This window comes from Eurosta solidaginis, chromosome X (assembly GCF_040869045.1).
Source record: "Eurosta solidaginis isolate ZX-2024a chromosome X, ASM4086904v1, whole genome shotgun sequence".
In the NCBI taxonomy this organism is placed as follows: domain Eukaryota; kingdom Metazoa; phylum Arthropoda; class Insecta; order Diptera; family Tephritidae; genus Eurosta; species Eurosta solidaginis.
The window spans coordinates 131,957,652-131,982,289 of NC_090324.1; the positions used below are offsets into that span (position 1 = coordinate 131,957,652).

At 35.6% G+C, this 24,638-nt stretch overlaps 1 protein-coding gene across 1 annotated transcript; it reads left to right on the forward strand.

Annotated features, from left to right (window-relative positions):
- Positions 1–856: 856 nt before the first annotated feature.
- Positions 857–23,473, forward strand: LOC137234540 (potassium voltage-gated channel protein Shal-like). The gene is made up of 3 exons (XM_067758004.1): positions 857–879; positions 14,462–15,733; positions 23,188–23,473. Exons 2-3 carry the CDS (start codon positions 14,619–14,621, stop codon positions 23,471–23,473), a joined length of 1,401 nt encoding a protein of 466 aa, XP_067614105.1. The 5' UTR covers positions 857–879; positions 14,462–14,618.
- Positions 23,474–24,638: the final 1,165 nt, after the last annotated feature.

Below are 24,638 nucleotides of genomic sequence, written 5' to 3' on the forward strand. Positions count from 1 at the left end.
AAACAAATTCTAGAGTCAGCCCTGGTCCACCTTTATGGCGATATTCCTAAATGGCGTCCGCCTATAGAACTATGGCCCACTCCCTCATAAAATATTCTTTAATACCTTTCATTTGATACACATATCATACAAATACATTCCAGGGTTACCCTCGGTTCATTTTCCTACATGGTTATTTTCCCTTATGTTGTCACCATAGCTCTCAACTGAGTATGTAATGTTCGGTTACACCCGAACTTAACCTTCCTTACTTGTTTTTGATTGAATTTGGTCGAGCGGTTAATGAGATATATCACACCAAGCTACGGCTACATTTCATACCAATAGATGGTGCTTATTTGCATATTTGCGTTATTTCATGAAATGGAATAGGTGGTGCTTATTTCCATTTTGCATTATTCAATGGAATTGACGTTTCTAGAAGTCTCAAGCGAAAACCAAACGAAAAAAAAAGAAGTCATTTGTTGTTTTTTTTTCATAAAAACTGTGAAAAAAATAAATGAACTGGATTTAAGTAAATTCGGTATATGCTGTGCTTAAATTTAGTAAGTAATGTCCCACTAAATTTATTAAGTGTGATTTGTTTGTGTCAAAGAAACAACATTGTAATATAATTGCGTTGCTTTTTTTCAGAAACAACCATGAATACAGTTAAAATAATATTGGAAATTGCTGACCGACTACATTCTGATGAAGATGTCATACATTTCGCATCGGCAAATTTATTTTTGGCTGGGATTTTGGCAACAACGATTCAAGAGTATCGAGTTCAACGCATTTTTTACGACGAAGCGCTGATGCATTATTTCGGTCAATATTTTAGATTTCTCGAAATCAAAACCCAACATTCCGCAAATTTCAACTGATTCTTTTCAAATGGTCTCTTCCTTACTGAAAACTTACAATATCTCTTCATTACACAACTGTCCCAACAAACAACGGTTCGGCGCAACGTGTTCAATCTTCTTTCATGACGAGAAATCACTTATTGGGAAAACGAATATACAGAATCGTTGACTGTTGGCATTCAACTTGCAAATTTACGACTACCAAATCTGATAGGCATAAGATTTACATATACAATATTTCTTCGAAATACGGATCAAGTCAACATTAGAAACATTCGCCCACCTGTTTTCGAATCAATATCGCTACAACTATTTGTTAACCTAACACATGGATCCCTCGATTTCAACGAATATATTCACCAGCGTCCCGAAAATTGTTGTTCTTACACACTTATTAACTCCTTTACTCTGATGCCTTAGGAATAAAAAAATAAAAAAAAAAGTAATAATGAAATGTTTTTATGATGTGTTGTACTGATTCATCTGCATCTGATCGAGTTTTCTTAGACAAGAGTATGAACAATAAACATGGCTGCCATTTTGGCAAAAGGGATTTTTCAGATACAATGGAAAGAGATACACCACAACACAACATATCTGTCACATCGTACTTTCGGTGTATATTGACATTAGGTCTTTTTGTTATGAACTATGGAGAATCAATACATGTGTTCAATATTTATGTAGTTTTCGATTCATAATTGAGTATTTCTTCATTTTCAATTGAATTCATATCAATATTTATAATACACTAGCGGGACCCCGGTGGGCTTCGCTACACCAATAGAAATATCGAAAAAAGAAGAAAATATCATAGAAGTTTTTTAATATTTATTTCAATTCTTAATCCAAAACATTTGGATACACTACATTTTTCGTTTTTCCATCTGAGATATGAATAAACAAACAATTTGGAATGCCTACTCTGGAACAGCAAACGTATAGCTGTCTGTGCGAAAAGCACGGTTCCTCCAAATTCAATCCGCATACTTGAAGCGTTTGTCCTTGCGCCTTGTTGACTGACATAGCATGTGACAGGCGCGCTGGAAATTGCAAACGCTTGAATTCAAATTGCATGTCTGTTGGTATCAGTGGGATTCGCGGTATAAGCACAATTTCACCTTTCTCTTTGCCGGTCAGTATTGTTGCTTCAATTAAATTCGTCTTCAACTTTTTTACAGTCAGTCTTGTTCCATTACACAATTTTGGTGCATTTAAATTCCGTAATAAAATAACTGATGAACCTTCAAATTTAAACAATGCGGTGGCATACCAGACGGTTCCAATGAATTCAAAAAATCAACTGGATAATTCACTGCGTCATCTTGATTCATTGCGCTATCCACTGACTTGTGTGTTGTAACAACACCTGGAAATTTTTTCAGAATGTGATGATTGATTTCATTGACATGTACATTTTTTATTTTTTTTTTTTGCTTGTTCTCTCAACCAATCGTGATTCATGTAATTTTGAACAATATTTGGAAACACTCGCTCAATTAATTCTTCTTTTGATTGGATAATTGTACAAAAATTTTTTGGCAATGTAATCAAACCATTTGTTTTGTCAATTGGAATTTTGCCATTTCCGATCTCTAACAATTGCTTCGGGAACTGCTCTGCAGATTGATCATTGTTCAACTGAACATGCATGTTTATGTGTAATGTTAATTTTTTCACGTATCGACATGCATTGATCTCATCTGCCGGTGTTGATCGTGGAATAACGGGCAATGTTTTTCGAAAGTCACCAGACAATAAAATTAAAGCACCACCAAAAGCCTTCGGTTTCCACGTAAATCTTGCATCGTTCGATTTAATGCTTCCAATTTTTTTCTTTGCCATTGTACACTCATCCCATAGAATGACCGCTGTTTGTTGCAAAACTTTTGCCATCGCTGAATTTTTGGATATGTTACAGGTTGGAGTTTCAACCACCTGTATATTCAATGGGAATTTTAAAGCTGAATGAGCTGTTCGTCCTCCATCCAATAAAGTTGCAGCAATTCCAGAAGAAGCGCGTGCCAAAGAAATTTTCTGTTGTGATCGAATAGTTGCTAAAATCAATGAAATCACAAACGTTTTTCCGGTGCCTCCAGGTGCATCCAAAAATTATAATCCACCAGTGTTATCAGAAACAACTTGCATGATTTTGTCATATATACCCTTTTGTTGATTGTAAAGATTCGCACACTTTTGAGAACGATGGTACTATACTAATCGGTCTGAAGTCGGAAGGATCCGCAGCAAGCGATTTCTTAGGGACAGGCAGAACTATTGCTTTCTTCCAAGCAGAAGGAAAACTACCACTTGTAAAATAGTGGTTAATAATGTGCGTCAGAGGATTTACAATAAAAGGAAGAACAATTTAAAAATTAATTGTGTTAAGTGAGTTAAGCTGAAATGGATATTCATTTGAAAAAGTATTAAATTCAGTGGAATAGTTGGACTTGAAAAATTGTGCAAAGAAGTTAGCAATATCTTGATCGTCGCTAGACAAATCACCCTGGTACTTTAAAGCAGAGGGAAACCCTTTAACCCTACGTTGGTGATGTTGGATTGAACAAATGTACGTAAATCGTCAAAATCGAATTTTTGTTCACGCTGCAACTCTCGATCAAATTAATCATGCATTGGACGATTTGGTGAAATCAAAGCTAAATGCCCCAATGCTTTATTGGCAATCGCAAGCCACATATCTTCAATTATTTACAAAGCTTCATTGTACATTTCCAATGTAATCAGCAAATCAGGATCCACTGCTTTACGACGCATCCGAACTAAAATATCTTCAGTCATGTAATCTTTATATTTATTCCACAATTCAATTGGATTTGATGGCACGCATGTTGATATTATAATCGAAAATAGCATTCGCATTTGCTGTGGATGAGATGAAATCTATGCATCAAGAAGTGTTGCGTCCCAATGAGTGTCATCTTCTAACAAATGCAAGAGCTGACATGCTTAGCAATATATCTGACAAAATGACCGTGAACTGTTCTTAAATCCTGAAATGATTTTGGTCCTCGAACATTTACCAACAACATTCGCAAATAGCAACATTCAGCATTGTTGGGATGTACCGTATACATCCTGCCCAAGGCATCTGTTTGGAAAATACCTGGATGACCATCAACTGGCGTTCCTTGTTTACGCCGTTGAAATTTTTTCGACGATGCATTCCAGATGTAATATTGCGATATATAAACATATATCAAATTTCTGGCAAATGTGTCGATTTAACACAATTGAAAAAAAGCAGTTAAAGTAGTTGCTGGTGGTTGTGCTGCTCTCTGCTGTACATTCTCAGTAGTGAAATAAACTCGATGACCATCCTCCAGATGAACTACCAAATGGACAACAACAGGATGTCTTTCGTGCAAAGGAAACGAAAAGATACGCCAAACTGCTTCATTACTGCTTATGTATCGCCCCATTTGATATTGAGCGATTTCATCATTTCTATTTTCACCATCTACTCTAAAAACAGCCATATCACTTCATTTATTCACATATTTACAAATGTATTTGATAGACTTTACTGAGTTACTGTACCCAACATTTATGTGAGCCTGAAAAACTTTTGACAGTATGGGTGAATATGGCACGACCCAACGATTGTCAACTTCGATGTCTTGATTGCGCACTCTTATTATCGCCGTTTTACCATTATTTTCAAATGATCGACGTCGATACAATGGCTATCCGTCATTCCCTGTAAAAGTATCGGAAATTAATGCTCTCGGATACAGCTTTGAATATTTCTCATCGATCATACATGGTGAATTCATATTTATTTCACCGCATGGACAGTAAATCATGTTTTTTGTTACCACTTCAAATAATTCTGGGTCGATGGTTTGATCTGGTATTTCGGCTGATATGACGCTATCAATCTCGTCCAGTGTTATTTTACGTACCAGCCATATCAATATGTGTGCGTGTGGCAAACCTCTTTTTTGCAATTCAATCGAGTACATCCAACATTGTACCTTTCCAAAAACGCTTAATTTCACAACTAAATTCATCAGTGCCTTCAATTTTTGCCGGAATATACGTGCTGTAACATCGTGTCTGTCTGTTGATGACTGACCGTCGAACAAATTACTTTTTATATCGTTTCACATCGGATTACACGTAAAAGTGATGAAAAGATCTGGTCGGCCGTATCTTCGAACATATGACATAGCATCTTGTGCATATTCGTGCATGTGGCGTGGACAACCAATATAAGAAGCTGGTAATATCGTTAGACGTCCGATATCATTCATATTTGCATCATTTGCTATTGCATCTTGCAAATGTATGTACTCTTGAGTTCGCAATTTGGCTTGATGGAATCGGATGAAATTGAGACGTTCAGTTTCAATTTTTGCATACATGTCTACAATGTTTGGTGAAAAAGTATACCACATCTCAGAATATAACTTTGTTCTTGTGCACGAATCATCAATCGATAAGAATAATAATTTATCGCACTAACTTTCTTTTGAACATTTCGACCTGTAAAAAATATGTTCATTCGATTTTAAATTTTAGTTTTTATTTAATATCTGATTAATATAATTAGTATAATTTTAATAATCGGGGATTGCCCATATTGCTTTTTCAAATGTATGAAAACATTTATTTGGAGCAATTTTTTAATTTTATAATTTATTTAATAATTTGGGAAAAATTTAAACAACGTGACATCAGGACGGACAAGGCGACAGCTGTTTCGATTATACCTTGTAAATCTCTTCAAAGCCTTTTCTCCCGGGAGTGGGAGTCGAACTCGCACTCCTACGATAGTTGAAATGGTTGTAAACGCATTCAGCTACGTCATGCCTGTTGTAAAGTTCTTCCCAATTGCCTTCTTTTTGCATATTTTAATCTTTTACACATTGCATACTTCGTATGCAATTATGTGTTAAAGCTATGCTTGGTACGGCGGTTTTCAAAGAAGGTTTGGTTTTTGTTTCTGTTTTCGTTCTATTTATAGAACTACAACGAATTAACCAATTTTGTCTGTTTGCATGATTTTAATAATCGGGGATTGCCCATATTGCTTTTTCAAATGTATGAAAACATTTATTTGGAGCAATTTTTTAATTTTATAATTTATTTAATAATTTGGGAAAAATTTAAACAACGTGACATCAGGACGGACAAGGCGGCAGCTGTTTCGATTATACCTTGTAAATCTCTTCAAAGCCTTTTCTCCCGGGAGTGGGAGTCGAACTCGCACTCCTACGATAGTTGAAATGGTAAAATTAAAAAATTGCTCCAAATAAATGTTTTCATACATTTGAAAAAGCAATATGGGCAATCCCCGATTATTAAAAACATACAAACAGACAAAATTGGTTAATTCGTTGTAGTTCTATAAATAGAACGAAAACAGCAACAAAAACCAAAGTTTCTTTGAAAACCGCCGTACCAAGCATAGCTTTAACACATAATTGCATACGAAGTATGCAATGTGTAAAAGATTAAAATATGCAAAAAGAAGGCAATTGGGAAGAACTTTACAACAGGCATGACGTAGCTGAATGCGTTTACAACCATTTCAACTATCGTAGGAGTGCGAGTTCGACTCCCACTCCCGGGAGAAAAGGCTTTGAAGAGATTTACAAGGTATAATCGAAACAGCTGTCGCCTTGTCCGTCCTGATGTCACGTTGTTTAAATTTTTCCCAAATTATTAAATAAATTAGTATATTATTTACCGGTTCTTGGATCTTTATTGGTATATTAATGTGATAACCATCATCACCTTTCCAATGTAGAATTGGATATTGTAATGCGTCGTAACTGCGATAAGCTCCGAAACATGCTGTAATGGTTCATTTCTACGATGATGTACAATATCGCGGGATTGAAACTGATCGCCAACAATTACAATTGCCACATCATCAATCGTCGGTACATTAAATCTTCTGACATGCTCACCAAAAGGCGTTTTATCCGCTCTGATTTTGATTCTGGGATTATCAGATGGCATACGATCGAGAGCGGTTTTGAACAATTTCACAAATTCATTGTTCTGATCAAAAAATCTTTGGAGATCGCAAATAATCGCTCGTTTTGTATGGGAGCCAATTGTGCAACGTTCATCCAACTCACGATTTTCATTTCCGATAAAATATGTTTGCAAAAATCGATGGTTAGCGTCAGGAAATGGTAAAAATATACCCGCTCGATGATAAATCTCACCTTGAATCTGTAATATGTATGCAATGTAATTTGATGTTGGATCAGAATCCTTAAAAACATTGTAGAAACTGTAACTTAGATCTACAGAACAATTCGATATTCCACACGAAGTAATCACCTTCAATTTCGGCATAAAATTGTCTCTTATAATTTTTGTAGAACCAAAAGAAATCATTTGAAATGATGAATTGTATTCATGTATATGATTCATAAAATGCTTCCACATTGGTGATCCTCCATAAATCAATGAGTGCAATGGATCAGGTGGAGTTTCAAATGCCGGCAATTTCACTTTCCCATTAGCACAATACATGCCAGCCGTTTCACCCAAGAACTTAGCAGCTTCACAATGTGGACATATAGCACTCATTAATCCAATATATCCATTCATACTGTAATCAATTTGTGGATCGTAATTAAAAGCCGCACCATACATATTTTCTAGAACACGACGTCGTATTTGTCTTGGTCGTGCTAGATTTCTTTGCCACTGTGGTTATGCAGATCTATTTCGTGCATATCGTTCACATCGTATTTCATTTTGTTGTGACAGGTCATCAATACTTGGCGCTCTTCTTTGAAGTAACATTCTCATTCTTAGTACTGCACGTACGTCGACCGATATTTTGACGTCTGGCTCGAGGCATTTTCTTCAAGAGAAAGGAAAAAAAAAACTCACTAAAACTCAATGTTCAATGCAAGAAGTATAATTTAGGAAAAGCACATGTGCAAACAAAAAATGCGCTGTCGAAATACAACCACACGTATATGTCCAAAAGACAAAACGAAAATACAAACCGTGCAAAAAATTTGATGAAAAACACAATAAAACACGTGCGCAGGATTAGATACAGTCAGAAATCACTAAATGTATTCTGTAAAATGAACGAAGAAAGATCATTTGAAAAAATAAATTTGAAGAGAAAAACATGATACATCATTGCCACAAATTTCTACTATGTTTTTCTTCAACGATACGACATACTTATAGAGGAATTCCCAATGTATTATAAATATTGATATGAATTCAATTGAAAATGAAGAAATACTCAATTATGAATCGAAAACTTCATAAATATTGAACACGCGTGTTGATTCTCCATAGTTCATAACAAAAATACCTAATGTCAATATACACCGAAAGTACGATGTGACAGACATGTTGTGTTGTGGTGAATCTCTTTCCATTGTATCTGAAAAATCCCTATTGCCAAAATGGCAGCCATGTTCATTGTTCGTAATCTTGTCTAAGAAAACTCGATCAGATGCAGATGAATCAGTACAACACATCATAAAAACATTTCATTATTACTTTTTTTTTTATTTTTTTATTCCTAAGGCATCAGAGTAAAGAAGTTAGTAAGTGTGTATGAACAACAATTTTTGGGACGCTGGTGAATATATTCGTTGAACTCGAGGGATCCATGAGTTAGGTTACCAAATATTTGTAGCGATATTGATTCGAAAACAGGTGGGCGAATGTTTCTAATGTTGACTTGATTCGTATTTCGAAGAAATATTGTATATGTAAATCTTATGGCTATCAGATTTGGTAGTCGTAAATTTGCAAGTTGAATGGCAACAGTCAACGATCCTGTATATTCGTTTTCCCAATAAGTGAGTTCTCGTCGTGAAAGAAGATTGAACACGTTGCGAGGAACCGTTGTTTGTTGGGACAGTTGTGTAATGAAGAGATATTGTAAATTTTCAGTAAGGAAGCGACCGTTTGAAAAGAACCAGTTGAATTTGCGGAATGTTGGGTTTTGATTTCGAGAAATCTAAAATATTGACCGAAATAATGCATCAGCGCTTCATCGTAAAAAATGCAATGAACTCGATACTCTTGAATTGTTGTTGCCAAAATTCCAGCCAAAAATGAATTTGCCGATGCGAAATGTATGACATCTTCATCAGAATGCAGTCGGTCAGCAATTTCCAAGATTATTTCAACTGTATTCATGGTTGTTTCTGAAGAAAAGCAACGCAATTCTATTACAATGTTGTTTCTTTGAGAAAACAAAATCACACTTAATAAATTTAGTGGGGCATTACTCAACAAATTGAAGCACAGCATATACCGAATTTACTTAAATCCATTTCATTTATTCTTTTTTCACAGTTTTTATAAAAAAAAAAAAAAAAAACCAAAGACTTCTTTTTTTCGTTTGGTTTTCACTTGAGAAATGCCAAACGTCAAATTATAATTCTAGAAACGTCAATTCCATTGAATAATGCAAAATGGAAATAAGCACCACCTATTCCATTTCATGAAATAACGCAAATATGCAAATACACACCATCTATTGGTATGAAATGTAGCCGTAGCTTGGTGTGATATATCTCATGAACCGCTCGACCAAATTCATTCAAAAATTACAGAAACCATCTACATGATAGCCCAAATGTACCGTAGAAATTTGGTTGAATTTGGTGGAGCCGGTCTCAAGTTATATAGTAACACCCAAAATGTGCACTTATTTTTATATATATAGATTGGGAATTCCTTCTGTAAGTATGTCGTATCGTTGAACAAAAACATAGTAGAAAATTGTGGCAATGATGTATCATGTTTTTCTCTTCAAATTTATTTTTTCAAATGTTCTTTCTTCGTTCATTTTACAGAATATATTTAGTGATTTCAATTGTATGTAATCGTGCGCACGTATTTTATTGTGTTTTTCATCAAATTTTTTCCACGGTTCGTATTTTCCTTTTGTCTTTTGGACATATACGTGTGGGTGTATTTCGACCGCGCATTTTTTGTTTGCACATGTACTTTAGTGAATTTTTTTCCTTTCTCTTGAAGAAAATGCCTCGAGCCAGACGTCAAAATATCGGTCGACGTACGCGTAGTACTAGAAATGAGAATGTTACTTCAAAGAAGAGCGCAAAGTATTGATGACTTGTCACAACAAAATGAAATACGACGTGAACGATATGCATGAAATAGATCTGCAGAACCACAGCGGCAAAGAAATCCAGCACGACCAAGACAAATACGACGTCGTGTTCTAGAAAATATGTTTCGGGCGGCTTTTAATTACGATCCACAAATTGATTACAGTATGCATGGATATATTGGATTAATAAGTGGTATATGTCCACATGGTGAAGCGGCTAAGTTTCTGGGTGAAGCGGCTAATGTGCTAATGGCAAAGTAAAATTGCCAGCATTTGAAACTCCACCTGATCCATTGCATTCATTGATTTTTGGAGGATCACCAATGTCGGAGCACTTTATGAATCATATACAAGAATACAATTCATCATTTCAAATGACTTCTTTTGGTGCTACAAAAATTATAAGAGATAATTTTATGCCGACACTTAAGGTGATTACTTCATGTGGAATATCTAATTGTTCTGTAGATCTATGTAACAGTTTCTACAATATTTTTAAGGATTCTGATCCAACATCAAATTACATTGCATACATATTACAGATGGACGAACGTTGCACAATTGGCTCCCATACAAAACGAGCGATTATTTGCGATCTCCAAAAATTTTTTGATAAGAACAATGAATTGGTGAAATTGTTCAAAACCGCTCTCGATCGTGTGCCATCTGCTAATCACAAAATCATAATCAGTGAGCATGTCAGAAGATTTAATGTGCCGGCGATTGATGATGCGGCAATTGTAATTGTTGGCGATCAGTTTCAATCCCGCGATATTATACATCATCGTAGAAATGAACAATTACAGCGTGTTTCGGAGCTTCATCGCAGTTACGACGCATTACAATATCCAATTCTACATTGGAAAGGTAATGATGGTTATCACATTAATATACCAATATAGATCCAAGAACCGGTAAATAATATAATAATTATATTAATCAGATATTAAATAAAAAGTAAAATTTTAAATCGAATGAACATATTTTTACAGGTCGAGATGTTCAAAAGAAAGTTAGTGCGATGAAATATTATTCTTATCGATTGATGATTCGTGCACAAGAACAAAAATCTGAGATGTGTTATACTTTTTCACCAAACATTGTAGACATGTATGCAAAAATTGAAACTGAACGTCTCAATTTCATCCGATTCAATCAAGCCAAATTGCGATCTGAAGGGTACATACATTTGCAAGATGCAATAGCGAATGATGCAAATGTGAATGATATCGGACGTCAGTCGATATTACCAGCTTCTTATATTGGTAGTCCACGCCACATGCAAGAATATGCACAAGATGCTATGTCATATGCTTGAAAATACGGACGACCAGATCTTTTCGTCACTTTTACGTGTAATCCGATGTGAAACGATATAACACGATAATAGGGCACGTGTATTCCGGCAAAAATTGAAGGCACTGATGGATTTAATTGTGAAATTGAGCGTTTTTGGAAAGGTACAATGTTGGATGTACTCGATTGAATTGCAAAAAAGAGGTTTGCCACACGCACACATATTGATATGGCTGGTACGTAAAATAACATGGGACGAGATTGATAGCGTCATATCAGCCGAAATACCAGATCAAACCATCGATCCAGAATTATTTGAAGTGGTAACAAAAAACATTATTCACGGTCCATGCGGTGAAATAAATATGAATTCACCATGTATGATCGATGGGAAATATTCAAAGCTGTATCCGAGAGCATTAATTTCCGATACTTTAACAGGCAATGACGGATATCGATTGTATCGACTTCGATCATTTGAAAATAATGGTAAAACGGCGATAATAAGAGTGCGCAATCAAGACATCGAAGTTGACAATCGTTGGGTCGTGCCATATTGTCAAAAGTTTTTCAGGCTCACATAAATGTTGAGTACTGTAACTCAGTAAAGTCTATCAAATATATTTGCAAATATGTGAATAAAGCAAGTGATATGGCTGTTTTTAGAGTAGATGGTGAAAATAGAAATGATGAAATCACTCAATATCAAATTATGTATCAGCAGTAATGAAGCAGTTTTTTTCGTTTCCTTTGCACGAAAGACATCCTGTTGTTGTCCATTTGGTAGTTCATCTGGAGAATGATCAACGAGTTTATTTCACTACTGAGAATGAACAGCAGAGAGCAGCACAACCACCAGCAACTACTTTAACTGCTTTTTTTCAAATGTGTGAAATTGACACATTTGCCCGAAATTTGATATATGTTTATATACCGCAATATTACACCTGGAATGCATCATCGAAAAAATTTCAACGGCATAAACAAGGAAAACCAGTTGATGGTCATCCAGGTATTTTCCAAACAGATGCCTTGAGCAGGATGTATACGGTACATCCCAACAATGCTGAATGTTTCTATTTGCGAATGTTGTTGGTAAACATTCGAGAACCAAAATCATTTCAGAATTTAAGAACAGTTCACGGTCATTTTTGTCAGACATATCGCGAAGCATGTCAGGTCTTGCATTTGTTAGAAGATGACACTCATTGGGACGCAACACTTCTTGATGCATCGATTTCATCTCATCCAAAGCAAATACGAATGCTGTTTTCGATTATAATATCAACATACATGCATACCATTGAATCCAATTGAACTGTGGAATAAATATAAAGATTACATGACTGAAGATATTTTAGTTCGGATGCGTCGTACAGCAATGGATCCTGATTTGCTGATTACATTGGAAATGTAGAATGAAGATTTGATAATAATTGAAGATATGTGGCTTGCGATTGCCAATAAAGCATTGGGGCAGTTAACTTTGATTTTACCAAATCGTCCAATGCATGATTAATTTGATCGAGTGTTGCAGCGTGAACAAAAATTCGATTTTGACGATTTACGTACATTTGTTCAATCCAACATCACCAAATTGAACAATCAACAAAAGGATATATAAGACAAAATCATGCAAGCTGTTTCTGATAACACTGGTGGATTATAATTTTTGGATTCACCTGGCTGCACCGGAAAAACATTTGTGATTTCATTGATTTTAGCAACTATTCGATCGCAACAGAAAATTGCTTTGGCACTCACTACTTCTGGAATTGCTGCAACGTAATTGGATGGAGGACGAACAGCTCATTCAGCTTTAAAATTTCCATTGAATATACAGGTGGTTGAAACTCCAACCTGTAACATATCCAAACATTCAGCGATGGCAAAAATTTTGCAACAAGCAGCGGTCATTCTATGGGATGAGTGTACAATAGCAAACACAAAATTATTGGAAGCATTAAATCGAACGATGCAATATTTACGTGGAAACCGAAGGCTTTTTGGTGGTGCTTTAATTTTATTGTCAGGTGACTTTCGACAAACATTGCCCGTTATGCCACGATCAATACCAGCGGATGAGATCAATGCATGTTTGAAGTCTTTCATTTTGTGTCGATACGTTAAAAAATTAACATTACACATAAACATGCATGTTCAGTTGCACAATGATCAATCTGCAGAGCAGTTCTCGAAGCAATTGTTAGAGAGCGGAAATGGCAAAATTGCAATCGACAAAACAAATGGTTTGATTACATTGCCAAACAATTTTTGTACAATTGTCCAATCAAAAGAAGAATTAATTGAGCGAGTCTTTCCAAATATTGTTCAAAATTACATAAAAATGTACATGTCAATCAAATCAATCATCACATTCTGAAAAAATTTCCAGGTGTGGTGACAACATACAAGTCATTGGATAGCGCAATGAATCAAGATGACGCAGTGAATTATCCAGTTGAATTTTTGAATTTATTGGAACCGTCTGGTATGCCACCGCATTGTTTAAATTTGAAGGTCGGCTCATCAGTTATTTTATTAAGGAATTTAAATGCACCATAATTGTTTAATGGAACAAGACTGAATTTAAAAAAGGTGATGACGAATATATTGAAGCAACAATACTGCCCGGCAAAGCGAAATGTGAAATTGTGCTTATACCGCGAATCCCACTGATACCAACAGACATGCCATTTGAATTCGGGCGTTTGCAATTTCCAGTGCGCCTGTCATTTGCTATGTCAGTGAACAAGGCGCAAGAACAAACGCTTCGAGTATGCGGATTGAATTTGGAGGAACCCTGCTTTTCGCCTGTTCCAGGGTAGGCATTCCAAATTGGTTGCTTATTCATATCCCAGATGGAAAAACGAAAAATGTAGTGTATACAAATGTTTTGGATTAAGAATTGAAATAAAGATTAAAAAAATTCTATGATATTTTATTTTTTTCCAATATTTCTATTGGTGTAGCGAAGCACACCGGGGTCCCCCTAGTATATACATATTAATAAACCGCCAACACATATATACACGCATACAATGTTGCGTGGGCCAAATTTGCTGTCAATATTTAGTCCTCACACAATTTTTACACTTTAATGCCGCTTTGATATGGCTGCAGTATAGACCCCAAGTTACTTTTTTGGTTTCAAAATAAATGTATTGCTTAGAAAGTAAAGCAGCAAGTAGTTAACTAATCTTTTTTCTCCAATTAGAATTCCTCAAATTAGAATTATCGTCAAATTATTTTGTACCTATAAGGAACTGAAAATACTAAGTGGACTAACTTAGCAAAAATAAATGATTGTTGGTGCCTAGAAACTTAATCAGTACAAAAAAGAAAATTTGGGACAAAACATTCCACCCCACAGCATGGCGTCGGTCGCCGCTTGGCTTCCATTTGCCCGGGCGGCGGCCATCGGATGGGTACCTATTGCTACGCACCCGCTACCACCACCACCGATTCCAAAAGATCGTCGTAAAACTGATGACGAAAAGCTGCTGATAAATGTATCCGGACGACGTTTCGAAACATGGCGTAATACGCTTGAAAAATATCCAGATACTCTACTGGGATCCAACGAACGCGAATTTTTCTATGACGAAGATTGCAAAGAATATTTTTTTGATAGAGATCCGGATATTTTTAGGCATATTCTTAACTACTACCGTACAGGAAAGTTGCATTACCCAAAGCATGAATGCCTTACTAGCTACGACGAAGAGTTGGCATTTTTTGGAATAATGCCCGATGTAATTGGCGATTGCTGTTATGAAGATTATCGTGATCGGAAACGCGAGAATGCAGAACGTTTAATGGATGACAAGTTATCTGAAAATGGTGATCAAAATCTGCAGCAACTTACGAATATTCGCCAGAAGATGTGGCGTGCATTTGAGAATCCTCATACCTCTACAGCAGCCTTAGTGTTTTACTATGTAACTGGTTTTTTTATTGCTGTCTCAGTCATGGCGAATGTGGTTGAAACAGTGCCGTGCGGTCATAGGCCAGGTCGTGCTGGTACATTGCCATGTGGGGAACGTTACAAAATTGTATTTTTCTGCCTTGACACCGCCTGTGTTATGATATTTACCGCCGAATACTTATTACGACTCTTTGCCGCCCCAGATCGCTGTAAGTTTGTCCGGAGTGTAATGAGTATAATAGATGTCGTTGCTATACTTCCTTATTATATTGGATTGGGAATCACTGATAACGATGATGTTAGCGGCGCGTTTGTCACATTGCGCGTATTCCGCGTGTTTCGAATTTTTAAATTTTCACGGCATTCACAAGGCCTCCGGATACTTGGTTACACATTAAAATCATGTGCTTCTGAATTGGGGTTTCTAGTATTTTCGCTAGCAATGGCTATTATAATATTTGCGACAGTTATGTTTTATGCGGAAAAAAATGTCAACGGTACGAACTTCACATCAATTCCAGCTGCTTTCTGGTACACTATCGTCACCATGACAACTCTTGGGTATGTATTCTTTAACCATTCTATATAACCTGCAAGCAATATGTAGACACGTTTTCGCTGATATATAAAATTAATCTTTCCTTTAAACACAATTCTGGTTACTGCTATACCCGTTGAATTTATCCTACCGACAAATTTAACAGTCAGTTAATTCACCCGTTATCGATTCGACAACGCCAACTGATTGCCTCATTTCCGGTTTCATGTCACAGCATCCGGCCTTATATTAAGTTTTTAAATTCTTCCTCTAACTTTCAATAACTATTCCTTTCTATGCTCTAAGCATTTTTTACCTCTATTGCCTTTTTGACACAAAATTCACACAGTTTTCAACAAACGGAGGGGGGTCCCCCCAAAGCCATTGTATCTCTGAAAATCTGTAACAAGATACCAGTTCTACACCCAAAATTTTTTTAACAAAATGATTTCTCATCATACAACAATATTTAATTGTTTTCTTAAAATAAAAAAAAACTATCTAATATGGATGGAAATTTTTAAATTTGACGAAAAAATTTGGAAAAATCCTTCCAATAGTTTCGTTCTGAGGAAGTTTTTTTGAGTGTTTGCTTCATATTTTGCACATTGACAGCCACGAAGTACAATGACAAAGCCTATAGTTGTACTTGTGCTTCATCCCTGCCAGGTCGCGCCCTTCGTTCTGACGGAAATTTGACCGGGGCTTGAAGCCTTGCATCTTTCTGCGATTCAGGCCCTAAATCTATTAATTATTATATGAAATTGCTGAGTATATGTACGTCTATGAACAGTAAACATCTTTTCATAACCAGATATATAAGAAAAATCGGCCGACCTACATTTCGCGAATTTGTATGTGTCCTATATGTGTTTTTTCATTTCCACTTTCTATATAAGTGTACGTGGTAATCAACCGACTTTCTGATTCTTGTGCAGGGCAGTTCTTTTATGTAAAGGAAAGGTGGTGCAAAGCTTTTTTAAAAAATACGAGCGGCCTTCTCCGTTGTCACGCCCGCTTTTTCATAACAAAATACGAATTTTAAATCATTCTTACAAAATTGTTCTATAAACTTGCATCTTTCTAGCTTTATAAATTGAGGAGTCCTGTTTTATACCGACACGAAATATTTTTTTATATCTCTGAAACTGACTTCGTGACAACGAAAAATGAAAAGCTCTATGCCAGTTTGTTGCTTTGTTCTTGAAAAAATTTAAATTACTCACACTACCATACAGTGTGCTTCCCTATATAAGCTATGATAAGGTCTCCTGATTTCGCTGAAATATTATATTTGCACTTTTTAACATAAGATTTTTGTCAATATCTTCACTGGAAAAATGATATATGAAATATACTAATATACTATATAATAAGAAAATGTTTAAAATAATATAACAACAAAAATGCTACATAACGTCAAATGTTTAAAACACGAAAAACTCAACACGTAGTTTTTAAAGAAGATTCGTTTTTGCACGCAAATCCTCAATTAAGAAAATATCCAATAACCTTTATGTGTCTGGGTTATAAAACGTAGGCTGGTATAGCAAGCACCCAACTGCTTCTAAAACAGCGGTCACAATCAGTGCACGGACTATTAAAAAGAGAATGTTGGTAGACAAAAAATTAAAATAGTGGTAGAAGTTGGAATATTTTTCCAAGAATACAACAGCTACAGTTTATATTTTTACAAAACAATTGTGAAGACCCCAAAGAGCAGGCGTTTGGGAATTTCACAAAAATATAATAAATTTTGATTTTTAGTTGTATATTTTAATTTTATACATAATATGAATTTTAAACGTATATACCTTAATTTAAAACATGAGGTACAAACTTATCAATTTAAACTATGCTTTTACATACTTATATATGTTATATATTTTATAAAATACAAGGGTAATAAAAGTTCTATATAGTATATGCTTAATGTAAATTACTTGAAGTTTTAGGCGGATACTTTTGGTACAGCCTATGGAAAGTTACGAATATACATATATATACTTAGATAAGCAATGAGAAAGAAAACTGAAGCAAGAATATTTTTATTTGTAGTAAATCTAATAAATGTACCTACCAACATAAGTAATGCGAAAGAGTGCCGAAGCAAGAACATTGTTATTAGTTGTTGTAAAGCTAATAGTTTAGTTAATAAGAAATAGCGGCGGCCGACTGCCAAAAATCGTATAAAAGGAACGGCAGTCACCAAACAAAAGTGAGTTAGGGGCCTACCAGCCAAAGCACAGCTATATACCCAGCAAAAATATACCCGTAAATTGACCAGTAAAATGACTAATATCTGTGTCGATGGAACACGTAAATCGTTAAATAGCATTTGTACAGGGCGTCGGGCACTTTTGTGACCAGTCCATTCCGTCGTACTTATTTATGTGATTGTCCATACTGCTCACACATATGCGGTATTAGGTTATCGAAATGTAAACAAACTATAGTGCTGTACTGTTCTTACATTCACGTTATGGCAGTCAATTTTTAAGTTATATACCTGTAACTTTACGAGTATTTTTACACTATTTTTACGTTAATATGACCGCCTTTTCACTCACTAGTATTATGACCGTTTTTATACTCAGTTGAGCAGAGCTCACAGAGTATATTAACTTTGATTGGATAACGGTTGGTTGTACAGGTATTAAGGAATCGAGATAGATATAGACTTCTATATACCAAAATCATCAGGATCGAAAAAAAATTGGATTGAGCCATGTCCGTCCGTCCGTCCGCCCGTTAACACGATAACTTCAGTAAATTTTGAGGTATCTTGGTGAAATTTGGTATGTAGGTTCCTGAGCACTCATCTCAGATCGCTATGAACAATATCGGACTATAACCACGCCCAATTTTTCGATATCGAAAATTTCGAAAAACCGAAAAAGTGCGATAATTCATTACCAAAGACGGATAAAGCGATGAAACTTGGTAGGTGAGTTAAACTGGCACCGCCCACTTTTAAAGGAAGGTAATTTAAAAATTTTGCAAGCTGTAATTTGGCAGTCGTTGAAGATATCATGATGAAATTTGGCAGGAACGTTACTCCTATTACTATATGTATGCTTAATAAAAATTAGCAAAATCGGAGAAAGACCACGCCCACTAATATCTTTACAGTATATAAGTAAATTATGTCAACATTCAACTCCAGTAATGATATGGTGCAACAAAATGCCAAAATATAAGAAAATTTCAAAATGGGCGTGGCTCCTCTGGTTGAAGCCACGCCCAGTTTTTATACACAGTCGACCGTCTGTCCTTCCGCTCGGCCGTTAACACGATAACTTGAGCAAAAATCGATATATCTTTACTAAACTCAGTTCACGTACTTGTATTGGTATACAAAATGGCCGAAATCCGACTATGACCACGCCCACTTTTTCGATATCGAAAATTACGAAAAATGAAGAAAATCCCATAATTCTATACCAAATACGAAAAAAGGGATGAAACATGGTAATTGGATTGGTTTATTGATGTAAAATATAACTTTAGAAAAAAACTTTGTAAAATGGGTGTGACACCTACCATATTAAGTAGAATAAAATGAAAAGGTTCTGCAGGCTGAAATAAAAAAACCCTCAAAATCTTGGCAGGAATACTCTTCGTGGTATTATATATCTAAATAAATTAGCGGTATCCAACAGATTATGTTCTGGGTCACCCCGGTCCACATTTTGGTCGATATTTGGAAAACGCCTTCACATATACAACTACCACCACTCCCTTTTAAAACCCTCATTAATATCTTTAATTTGATACCCATATCGTACAAACACATTCTAGAGCCACCCCTGGTCCACCTTTATGGCGATATCTCGAAAAGGCGTCCACCTATAGAACTAAGCCCCACGCTCTTTTAAAATACTCATTAACACCTTTCGTTTGATACCCATATTGTACAAACGCATTCTAGAGTCACCCGTGGTCCACCTTTATGCCGATATCTCGAAATGGCGACCACCTATACAACTACAACCACTCCCTTTTAAAACCCTAATGAATACCTTTAATTTGATACCCATATCGTACAAACACATTCGAGAGTCACCCCTGGTCCACCTTTATGGCGATATCTCGAAAAGGCGTGCACCTATAGAACTAAGGCCCACTCCCTTTTAAAATGCTCGTTAGCCCCTTTCATTTGATACCCATATCGTACAAACAAATTCTAGAGTCAACCCTCATCCACCTTTATGGCGATATCCCTAAATGGCGTCCACCTATAGAACTATGGCCCACTCCCTCATAAAATACTCTTTAATACCTTTCATTTGATACACATGTCATACAAACACATTCCAGGGTTACCCTCGGTTCATTTTCCTACATGGTTATTTTCCCTTATGTTGTCACCATAGCTCTCAACTGAGTATGTAATGTTCGGTTACACCCGAACTTAACCTTCCTTACTTGTTTTACTTGGACTATACTGCTATATAAATAAAACATTTCTTTAATTCAAGTCCATTAACATTTCTTTTATTCAACATTTTTATAATATATTAGATTATTTACAACGGTTGTAAATTATTAACTATAAGTCTTAAGGAAGGAATAGTTTTTCAGTCTTGTTGGTGAGCCATAAATACAAATTTTATTGTATGCCATTGTATGCATTCAAAGTTAAGGGAAACTTAAATAAACTAATTAATGATATAGAAAACAAAAGAGAAGAACTAACAGAGCTATTCGGTGCAGTAAACCATCAAATCGCGAGTAGGCAATTCACAACTTGAGTAAGTTGACTTGTAATTCGCCAATTTTAATACCATACCTTTTTTATTTTAGTTCAGAAAGCTGCAATTTGGGTTCGAAAGTTACAATTGAAGTTCAAAAATTTCAATTCAAGTTCAGAAAATTTAAATTCAAGCTCAGAATTTCTATTTGTAGTTCAGAAAATTAAAATTGAAGTTCAGAATTTCTGTTGTAGTTCAGAAAATTATAATTGGACTTAAATTGTAATTTTCTGAACTTCAGTTGTAATTTGCTGAACTGCAGTTGAAATTCCTGAGCTTCAATTATAATTTACTGAACTTCTATTGAAAATTATGAACTTCAATTGTAATTTTTTGAACTTCAATTGAAATTCACGAGCTTTCATACATAAAATGAACAATTTAACATTTTTTCTGACAGTTAAAGTGGTGAATTGCCTACCAGAGGTTTGAAACCACTTGCATTCGTGTTGGCGCTTCTCTGTATCATTAATATAACAATATCTCTTTAATAATTTCATTAATAGAAAAATATACTTTTTTTCCTTTACATTTTAGAACTGTGTACAAAAATATGTAATTTTACATATCGTAACCTAATCCAAAAAGTATTGCAACTCATAATCAGAGAAGCTTTGTGTTGAATGTTGGTTTATACCACAAAAATAACAAAATTCTTAACAAAACCAGGCTAAACTATAACGTTAACTACCAAAAAAACATAAGTTATTTTACGATGCTTTCATGGATCGATTTACACTTAAATACCGATTTAATTTTTTTTAGTTTTTACATTTTTTAGTTTAAAATGCGATATATACATTCAGTGGAATAATTTTACATTGAGGGTACTTCATGCAACTTTCTTTCTTCGAGATTTTGCAATAATAAACGTAGGTACTCATAGTAATTTTTCTTTTGAATTACGTGATTACAATATTTATAAGGACCATTTTGTTGATAGTATTAGTACTGTAAGTTAAATTCATCAGGAATTATTTATATTCAAAATATTTTCTAGTTATACATCTAATTTATAAACTTTGGTTAAAAATTATTGACAAATTCGGTGCAATTAAATTGTTTTAAAAATTGTTGCAAACTTTACGCCATTATTGAATATTTTTTTAATAAAGAGAGTAATTAATTAGAATAAATTTTTTAGTCCACCATCATTCTCATGTTGTGTGCTTTTAAGAAGTATTTGCAAATGATTGAATTTTGTTTCAATAATAATATTTGTTATAATGGGTAATTAGTTTGTTTTACTTTGGTTTGAGACACAGGAGTTAGTGGTAATATATCGGGGCCTCAATAACATATATGAGGCCAATGGTAGGGCGGGTACAGAGGCAGCCACCAATCGTTGCAACAATGAGCTGCCATGCATAAAGTTAGGTATGTCATATTGAAGAAGTGTGGCATGCAAGTGCGTTTGTTGTTTTTTTTTCTGTTTTTATATTTCCTTATGCTAGTGTATCCCAGTGTGCAAACTAAATTATTCTGGTTGGCCATTGACTGGGGAGAGTAGTGCTGTGCAGTGATCACGTTAAGGAATCCACGAAGCTGAAGTTCCGGGCCTGAACGCCAGTGCACACGCCGTGGTCATTGCACCTTGCCACAAGCACTGCTGCTCTTTTGTCCTTGAATGTGCCTATCGCACACTCAGTCAATGGATATCATAACAGATAAAATGGCGCCCAACGTGTAGCCCGATAGAGGAAAGCAACTTTTGTGTGCTTTTGTTAAATATTGGCTCCACATATATGATTCACTCCTTGAATCAAATAGTCTGTCTGCTTTTGGAATTTTTTTTTATTAGATTAACATTTTATAAATTTTTGAATTTTTTTTGATTGTTGTTGTGTTCAAACAGTTTTTTATGGATGCGAAGAATTTTCGCTGGAATTGACCATCCTATAGGCTAGATGCCTTGAGATGCGTACCGCGTTAAAACTTCGTGTTTAGGGAATTGTTTGAGCATAGCAGTTCTTTTGGTTTTGTTGCAAAAATACGTTATACGCTTTTTGGAAATTAAGGCTAAATGCCAATTGACTTACCGGGTGTTCACGTTTGCTACAATCCAATAGAAAAAGTATACAAGTTTTCAAATAGTAAATATATCTCAAACCCATTGTCGAGACGCCACCCCAATTTAATAACTTTTTTATTTTCGTTTAGTATTTGGGAAAGATTGAATATTTCGGAAATTGTGATTGTAAATCAAATACGTCACAACCGATCTTTCTTTCTCAAAATGTTGCATGTGACAGCACAATATGACTATATGCCGAATTTAACCTTTATGCCACATTACCACTACACAGACTCCCATGGTCTCAAACCAAGTTTATATTTGATGATTTTTTGTTTTTTTGATAAAGAACCTTTTTTTTTGCGTTGATCACCGAGCGAATAAGCTACTAATATTTTTGGTGATTTTTTTTTGGTTTTCTTAAAAACAATTTTGTTCGCGTTAAACTACTGTTTTAACACTGTGTTAAAGGGTCATAACTTTTTTTTGTTGCTAGTGTAAATATACATATACCTTTTTTTTAACTTTTTTTTTTGGAACATGCCATTGCGTCACAGCGACGAACACGCTCCTTTGCAGGCTGGATGTTTTCTATGTAGGAAGGCTTTTACGAATAGGCTAACATACTAACTACCGCGTGTGACCACCGCTTCCACCGAAGCTGCCTATTGCCGTGGCTTAAGAACAATTCTTCTTGTCCACTTTGTAGAGCTCCTTGCCGCAGTAGGGACTTTAATCAGAATATATATAACACTAGATTAGTGAAGACGATGTCTCAGGGAAACGCAGGTAATACTAGTGGGAATGGAAACCTGCAAAAGTCCCATAGGGAAGAGCAGCATGAGCTGCAACAAAGATCCGAAAATGCCAATAATTTGTCAGCTGAAGGAACACATGGTGGTGACGTACCACCAGTAAATGATGACGAAGCTCGTATTAGGAATATGGTCTCGGCTATTGTATCAGCGAGGTCAGCAACCGTTTTGAAGATTTAGAGAATCGCGTAGCGCAAATGGTAGAACGGCGGATAGAAAATACTTTATCCCGTTTTTTAGAACGATTAAATATTAACCCTACACAAGCAGTCCCTGTAGGCAATGACATAAGTCAGCCAACTAATTTGTCCACAACTCAACACCCACCAAATAGATCCACTCCAGTGTGGCCTAGAGATGTACCTCCATTGCCAAATAATACCAATACAAATTTTCATAACCAGATTGACCAAATACGGCTAAGTGATATGTCGATCGTGCCGTACATGTGTAGAATAGCCCAATTAATTTCAAGTTGGGACGTAAAGTTTGACGGTACGTCTCGTTTATCTGTAGATAGTTTCTTATCGAGAATAGAATTGTTAGTTGTCGATTCGCTTAACGGCAATTTCAACCTTTTGTGTTAACACATACAAAGCCTTTTTATTAATGAAGCCAAAGACTGGTACTGCCGATACCGTAGATCTGTCGAACGTGTCACCTGGCCAGCTCTTTGCCAAGCGTTAAGAACAAATTTTCAACAACCTAAGAGTGACTTTGAAATTAAAGAATCGATTCGTGCTCGAAAGCAGGGTCAAACTGAATGTTTTGACGAATTCCGAAACGCCATATTGAAAATCGCGGAACCTCTTGAAACGCCACTTTCAGAGGTAGAGTTACTCGAAATTTTAAAAAATAATTTGCGACCTCGTATTCGGCAACAGCTTCTTTTCATTCCTATTCATTGTGTGGCAGAATTACGTAGACTCTGTTTGAAAGCTGAGAGTCTTGCCAATGAAATTGCGAAGACAACACCATCTTCACAAGCAAACAGCTCTCGACTATTGCCTAGGAGACAGGTTAACGAAGCCTACCTTGACTTGGAAGTAGATGATGACACGATAGTGCAAAGTGAATTTGCTGAGGTAGACGCAGTTTCTCAGCTAGCTTCCAAACTAAAACCTGGCTGCTGGAATTGTAACAAGGAGGGACATAGATATTATGACTGCCTTGAAGAGCGAACGGTGTTTTGCTACGGTTGTGGCGCACCAAATACTTATCGTCCCAAATGCTTGAAGTGTAGCCCGGGAAACTGGAGAATGAGCGAGGAATCTCGACAGATCCCTCGCAACGACAGCAAATGCTAGACAGCAATAACACCCACAAATATACGCAAACCAGTTGT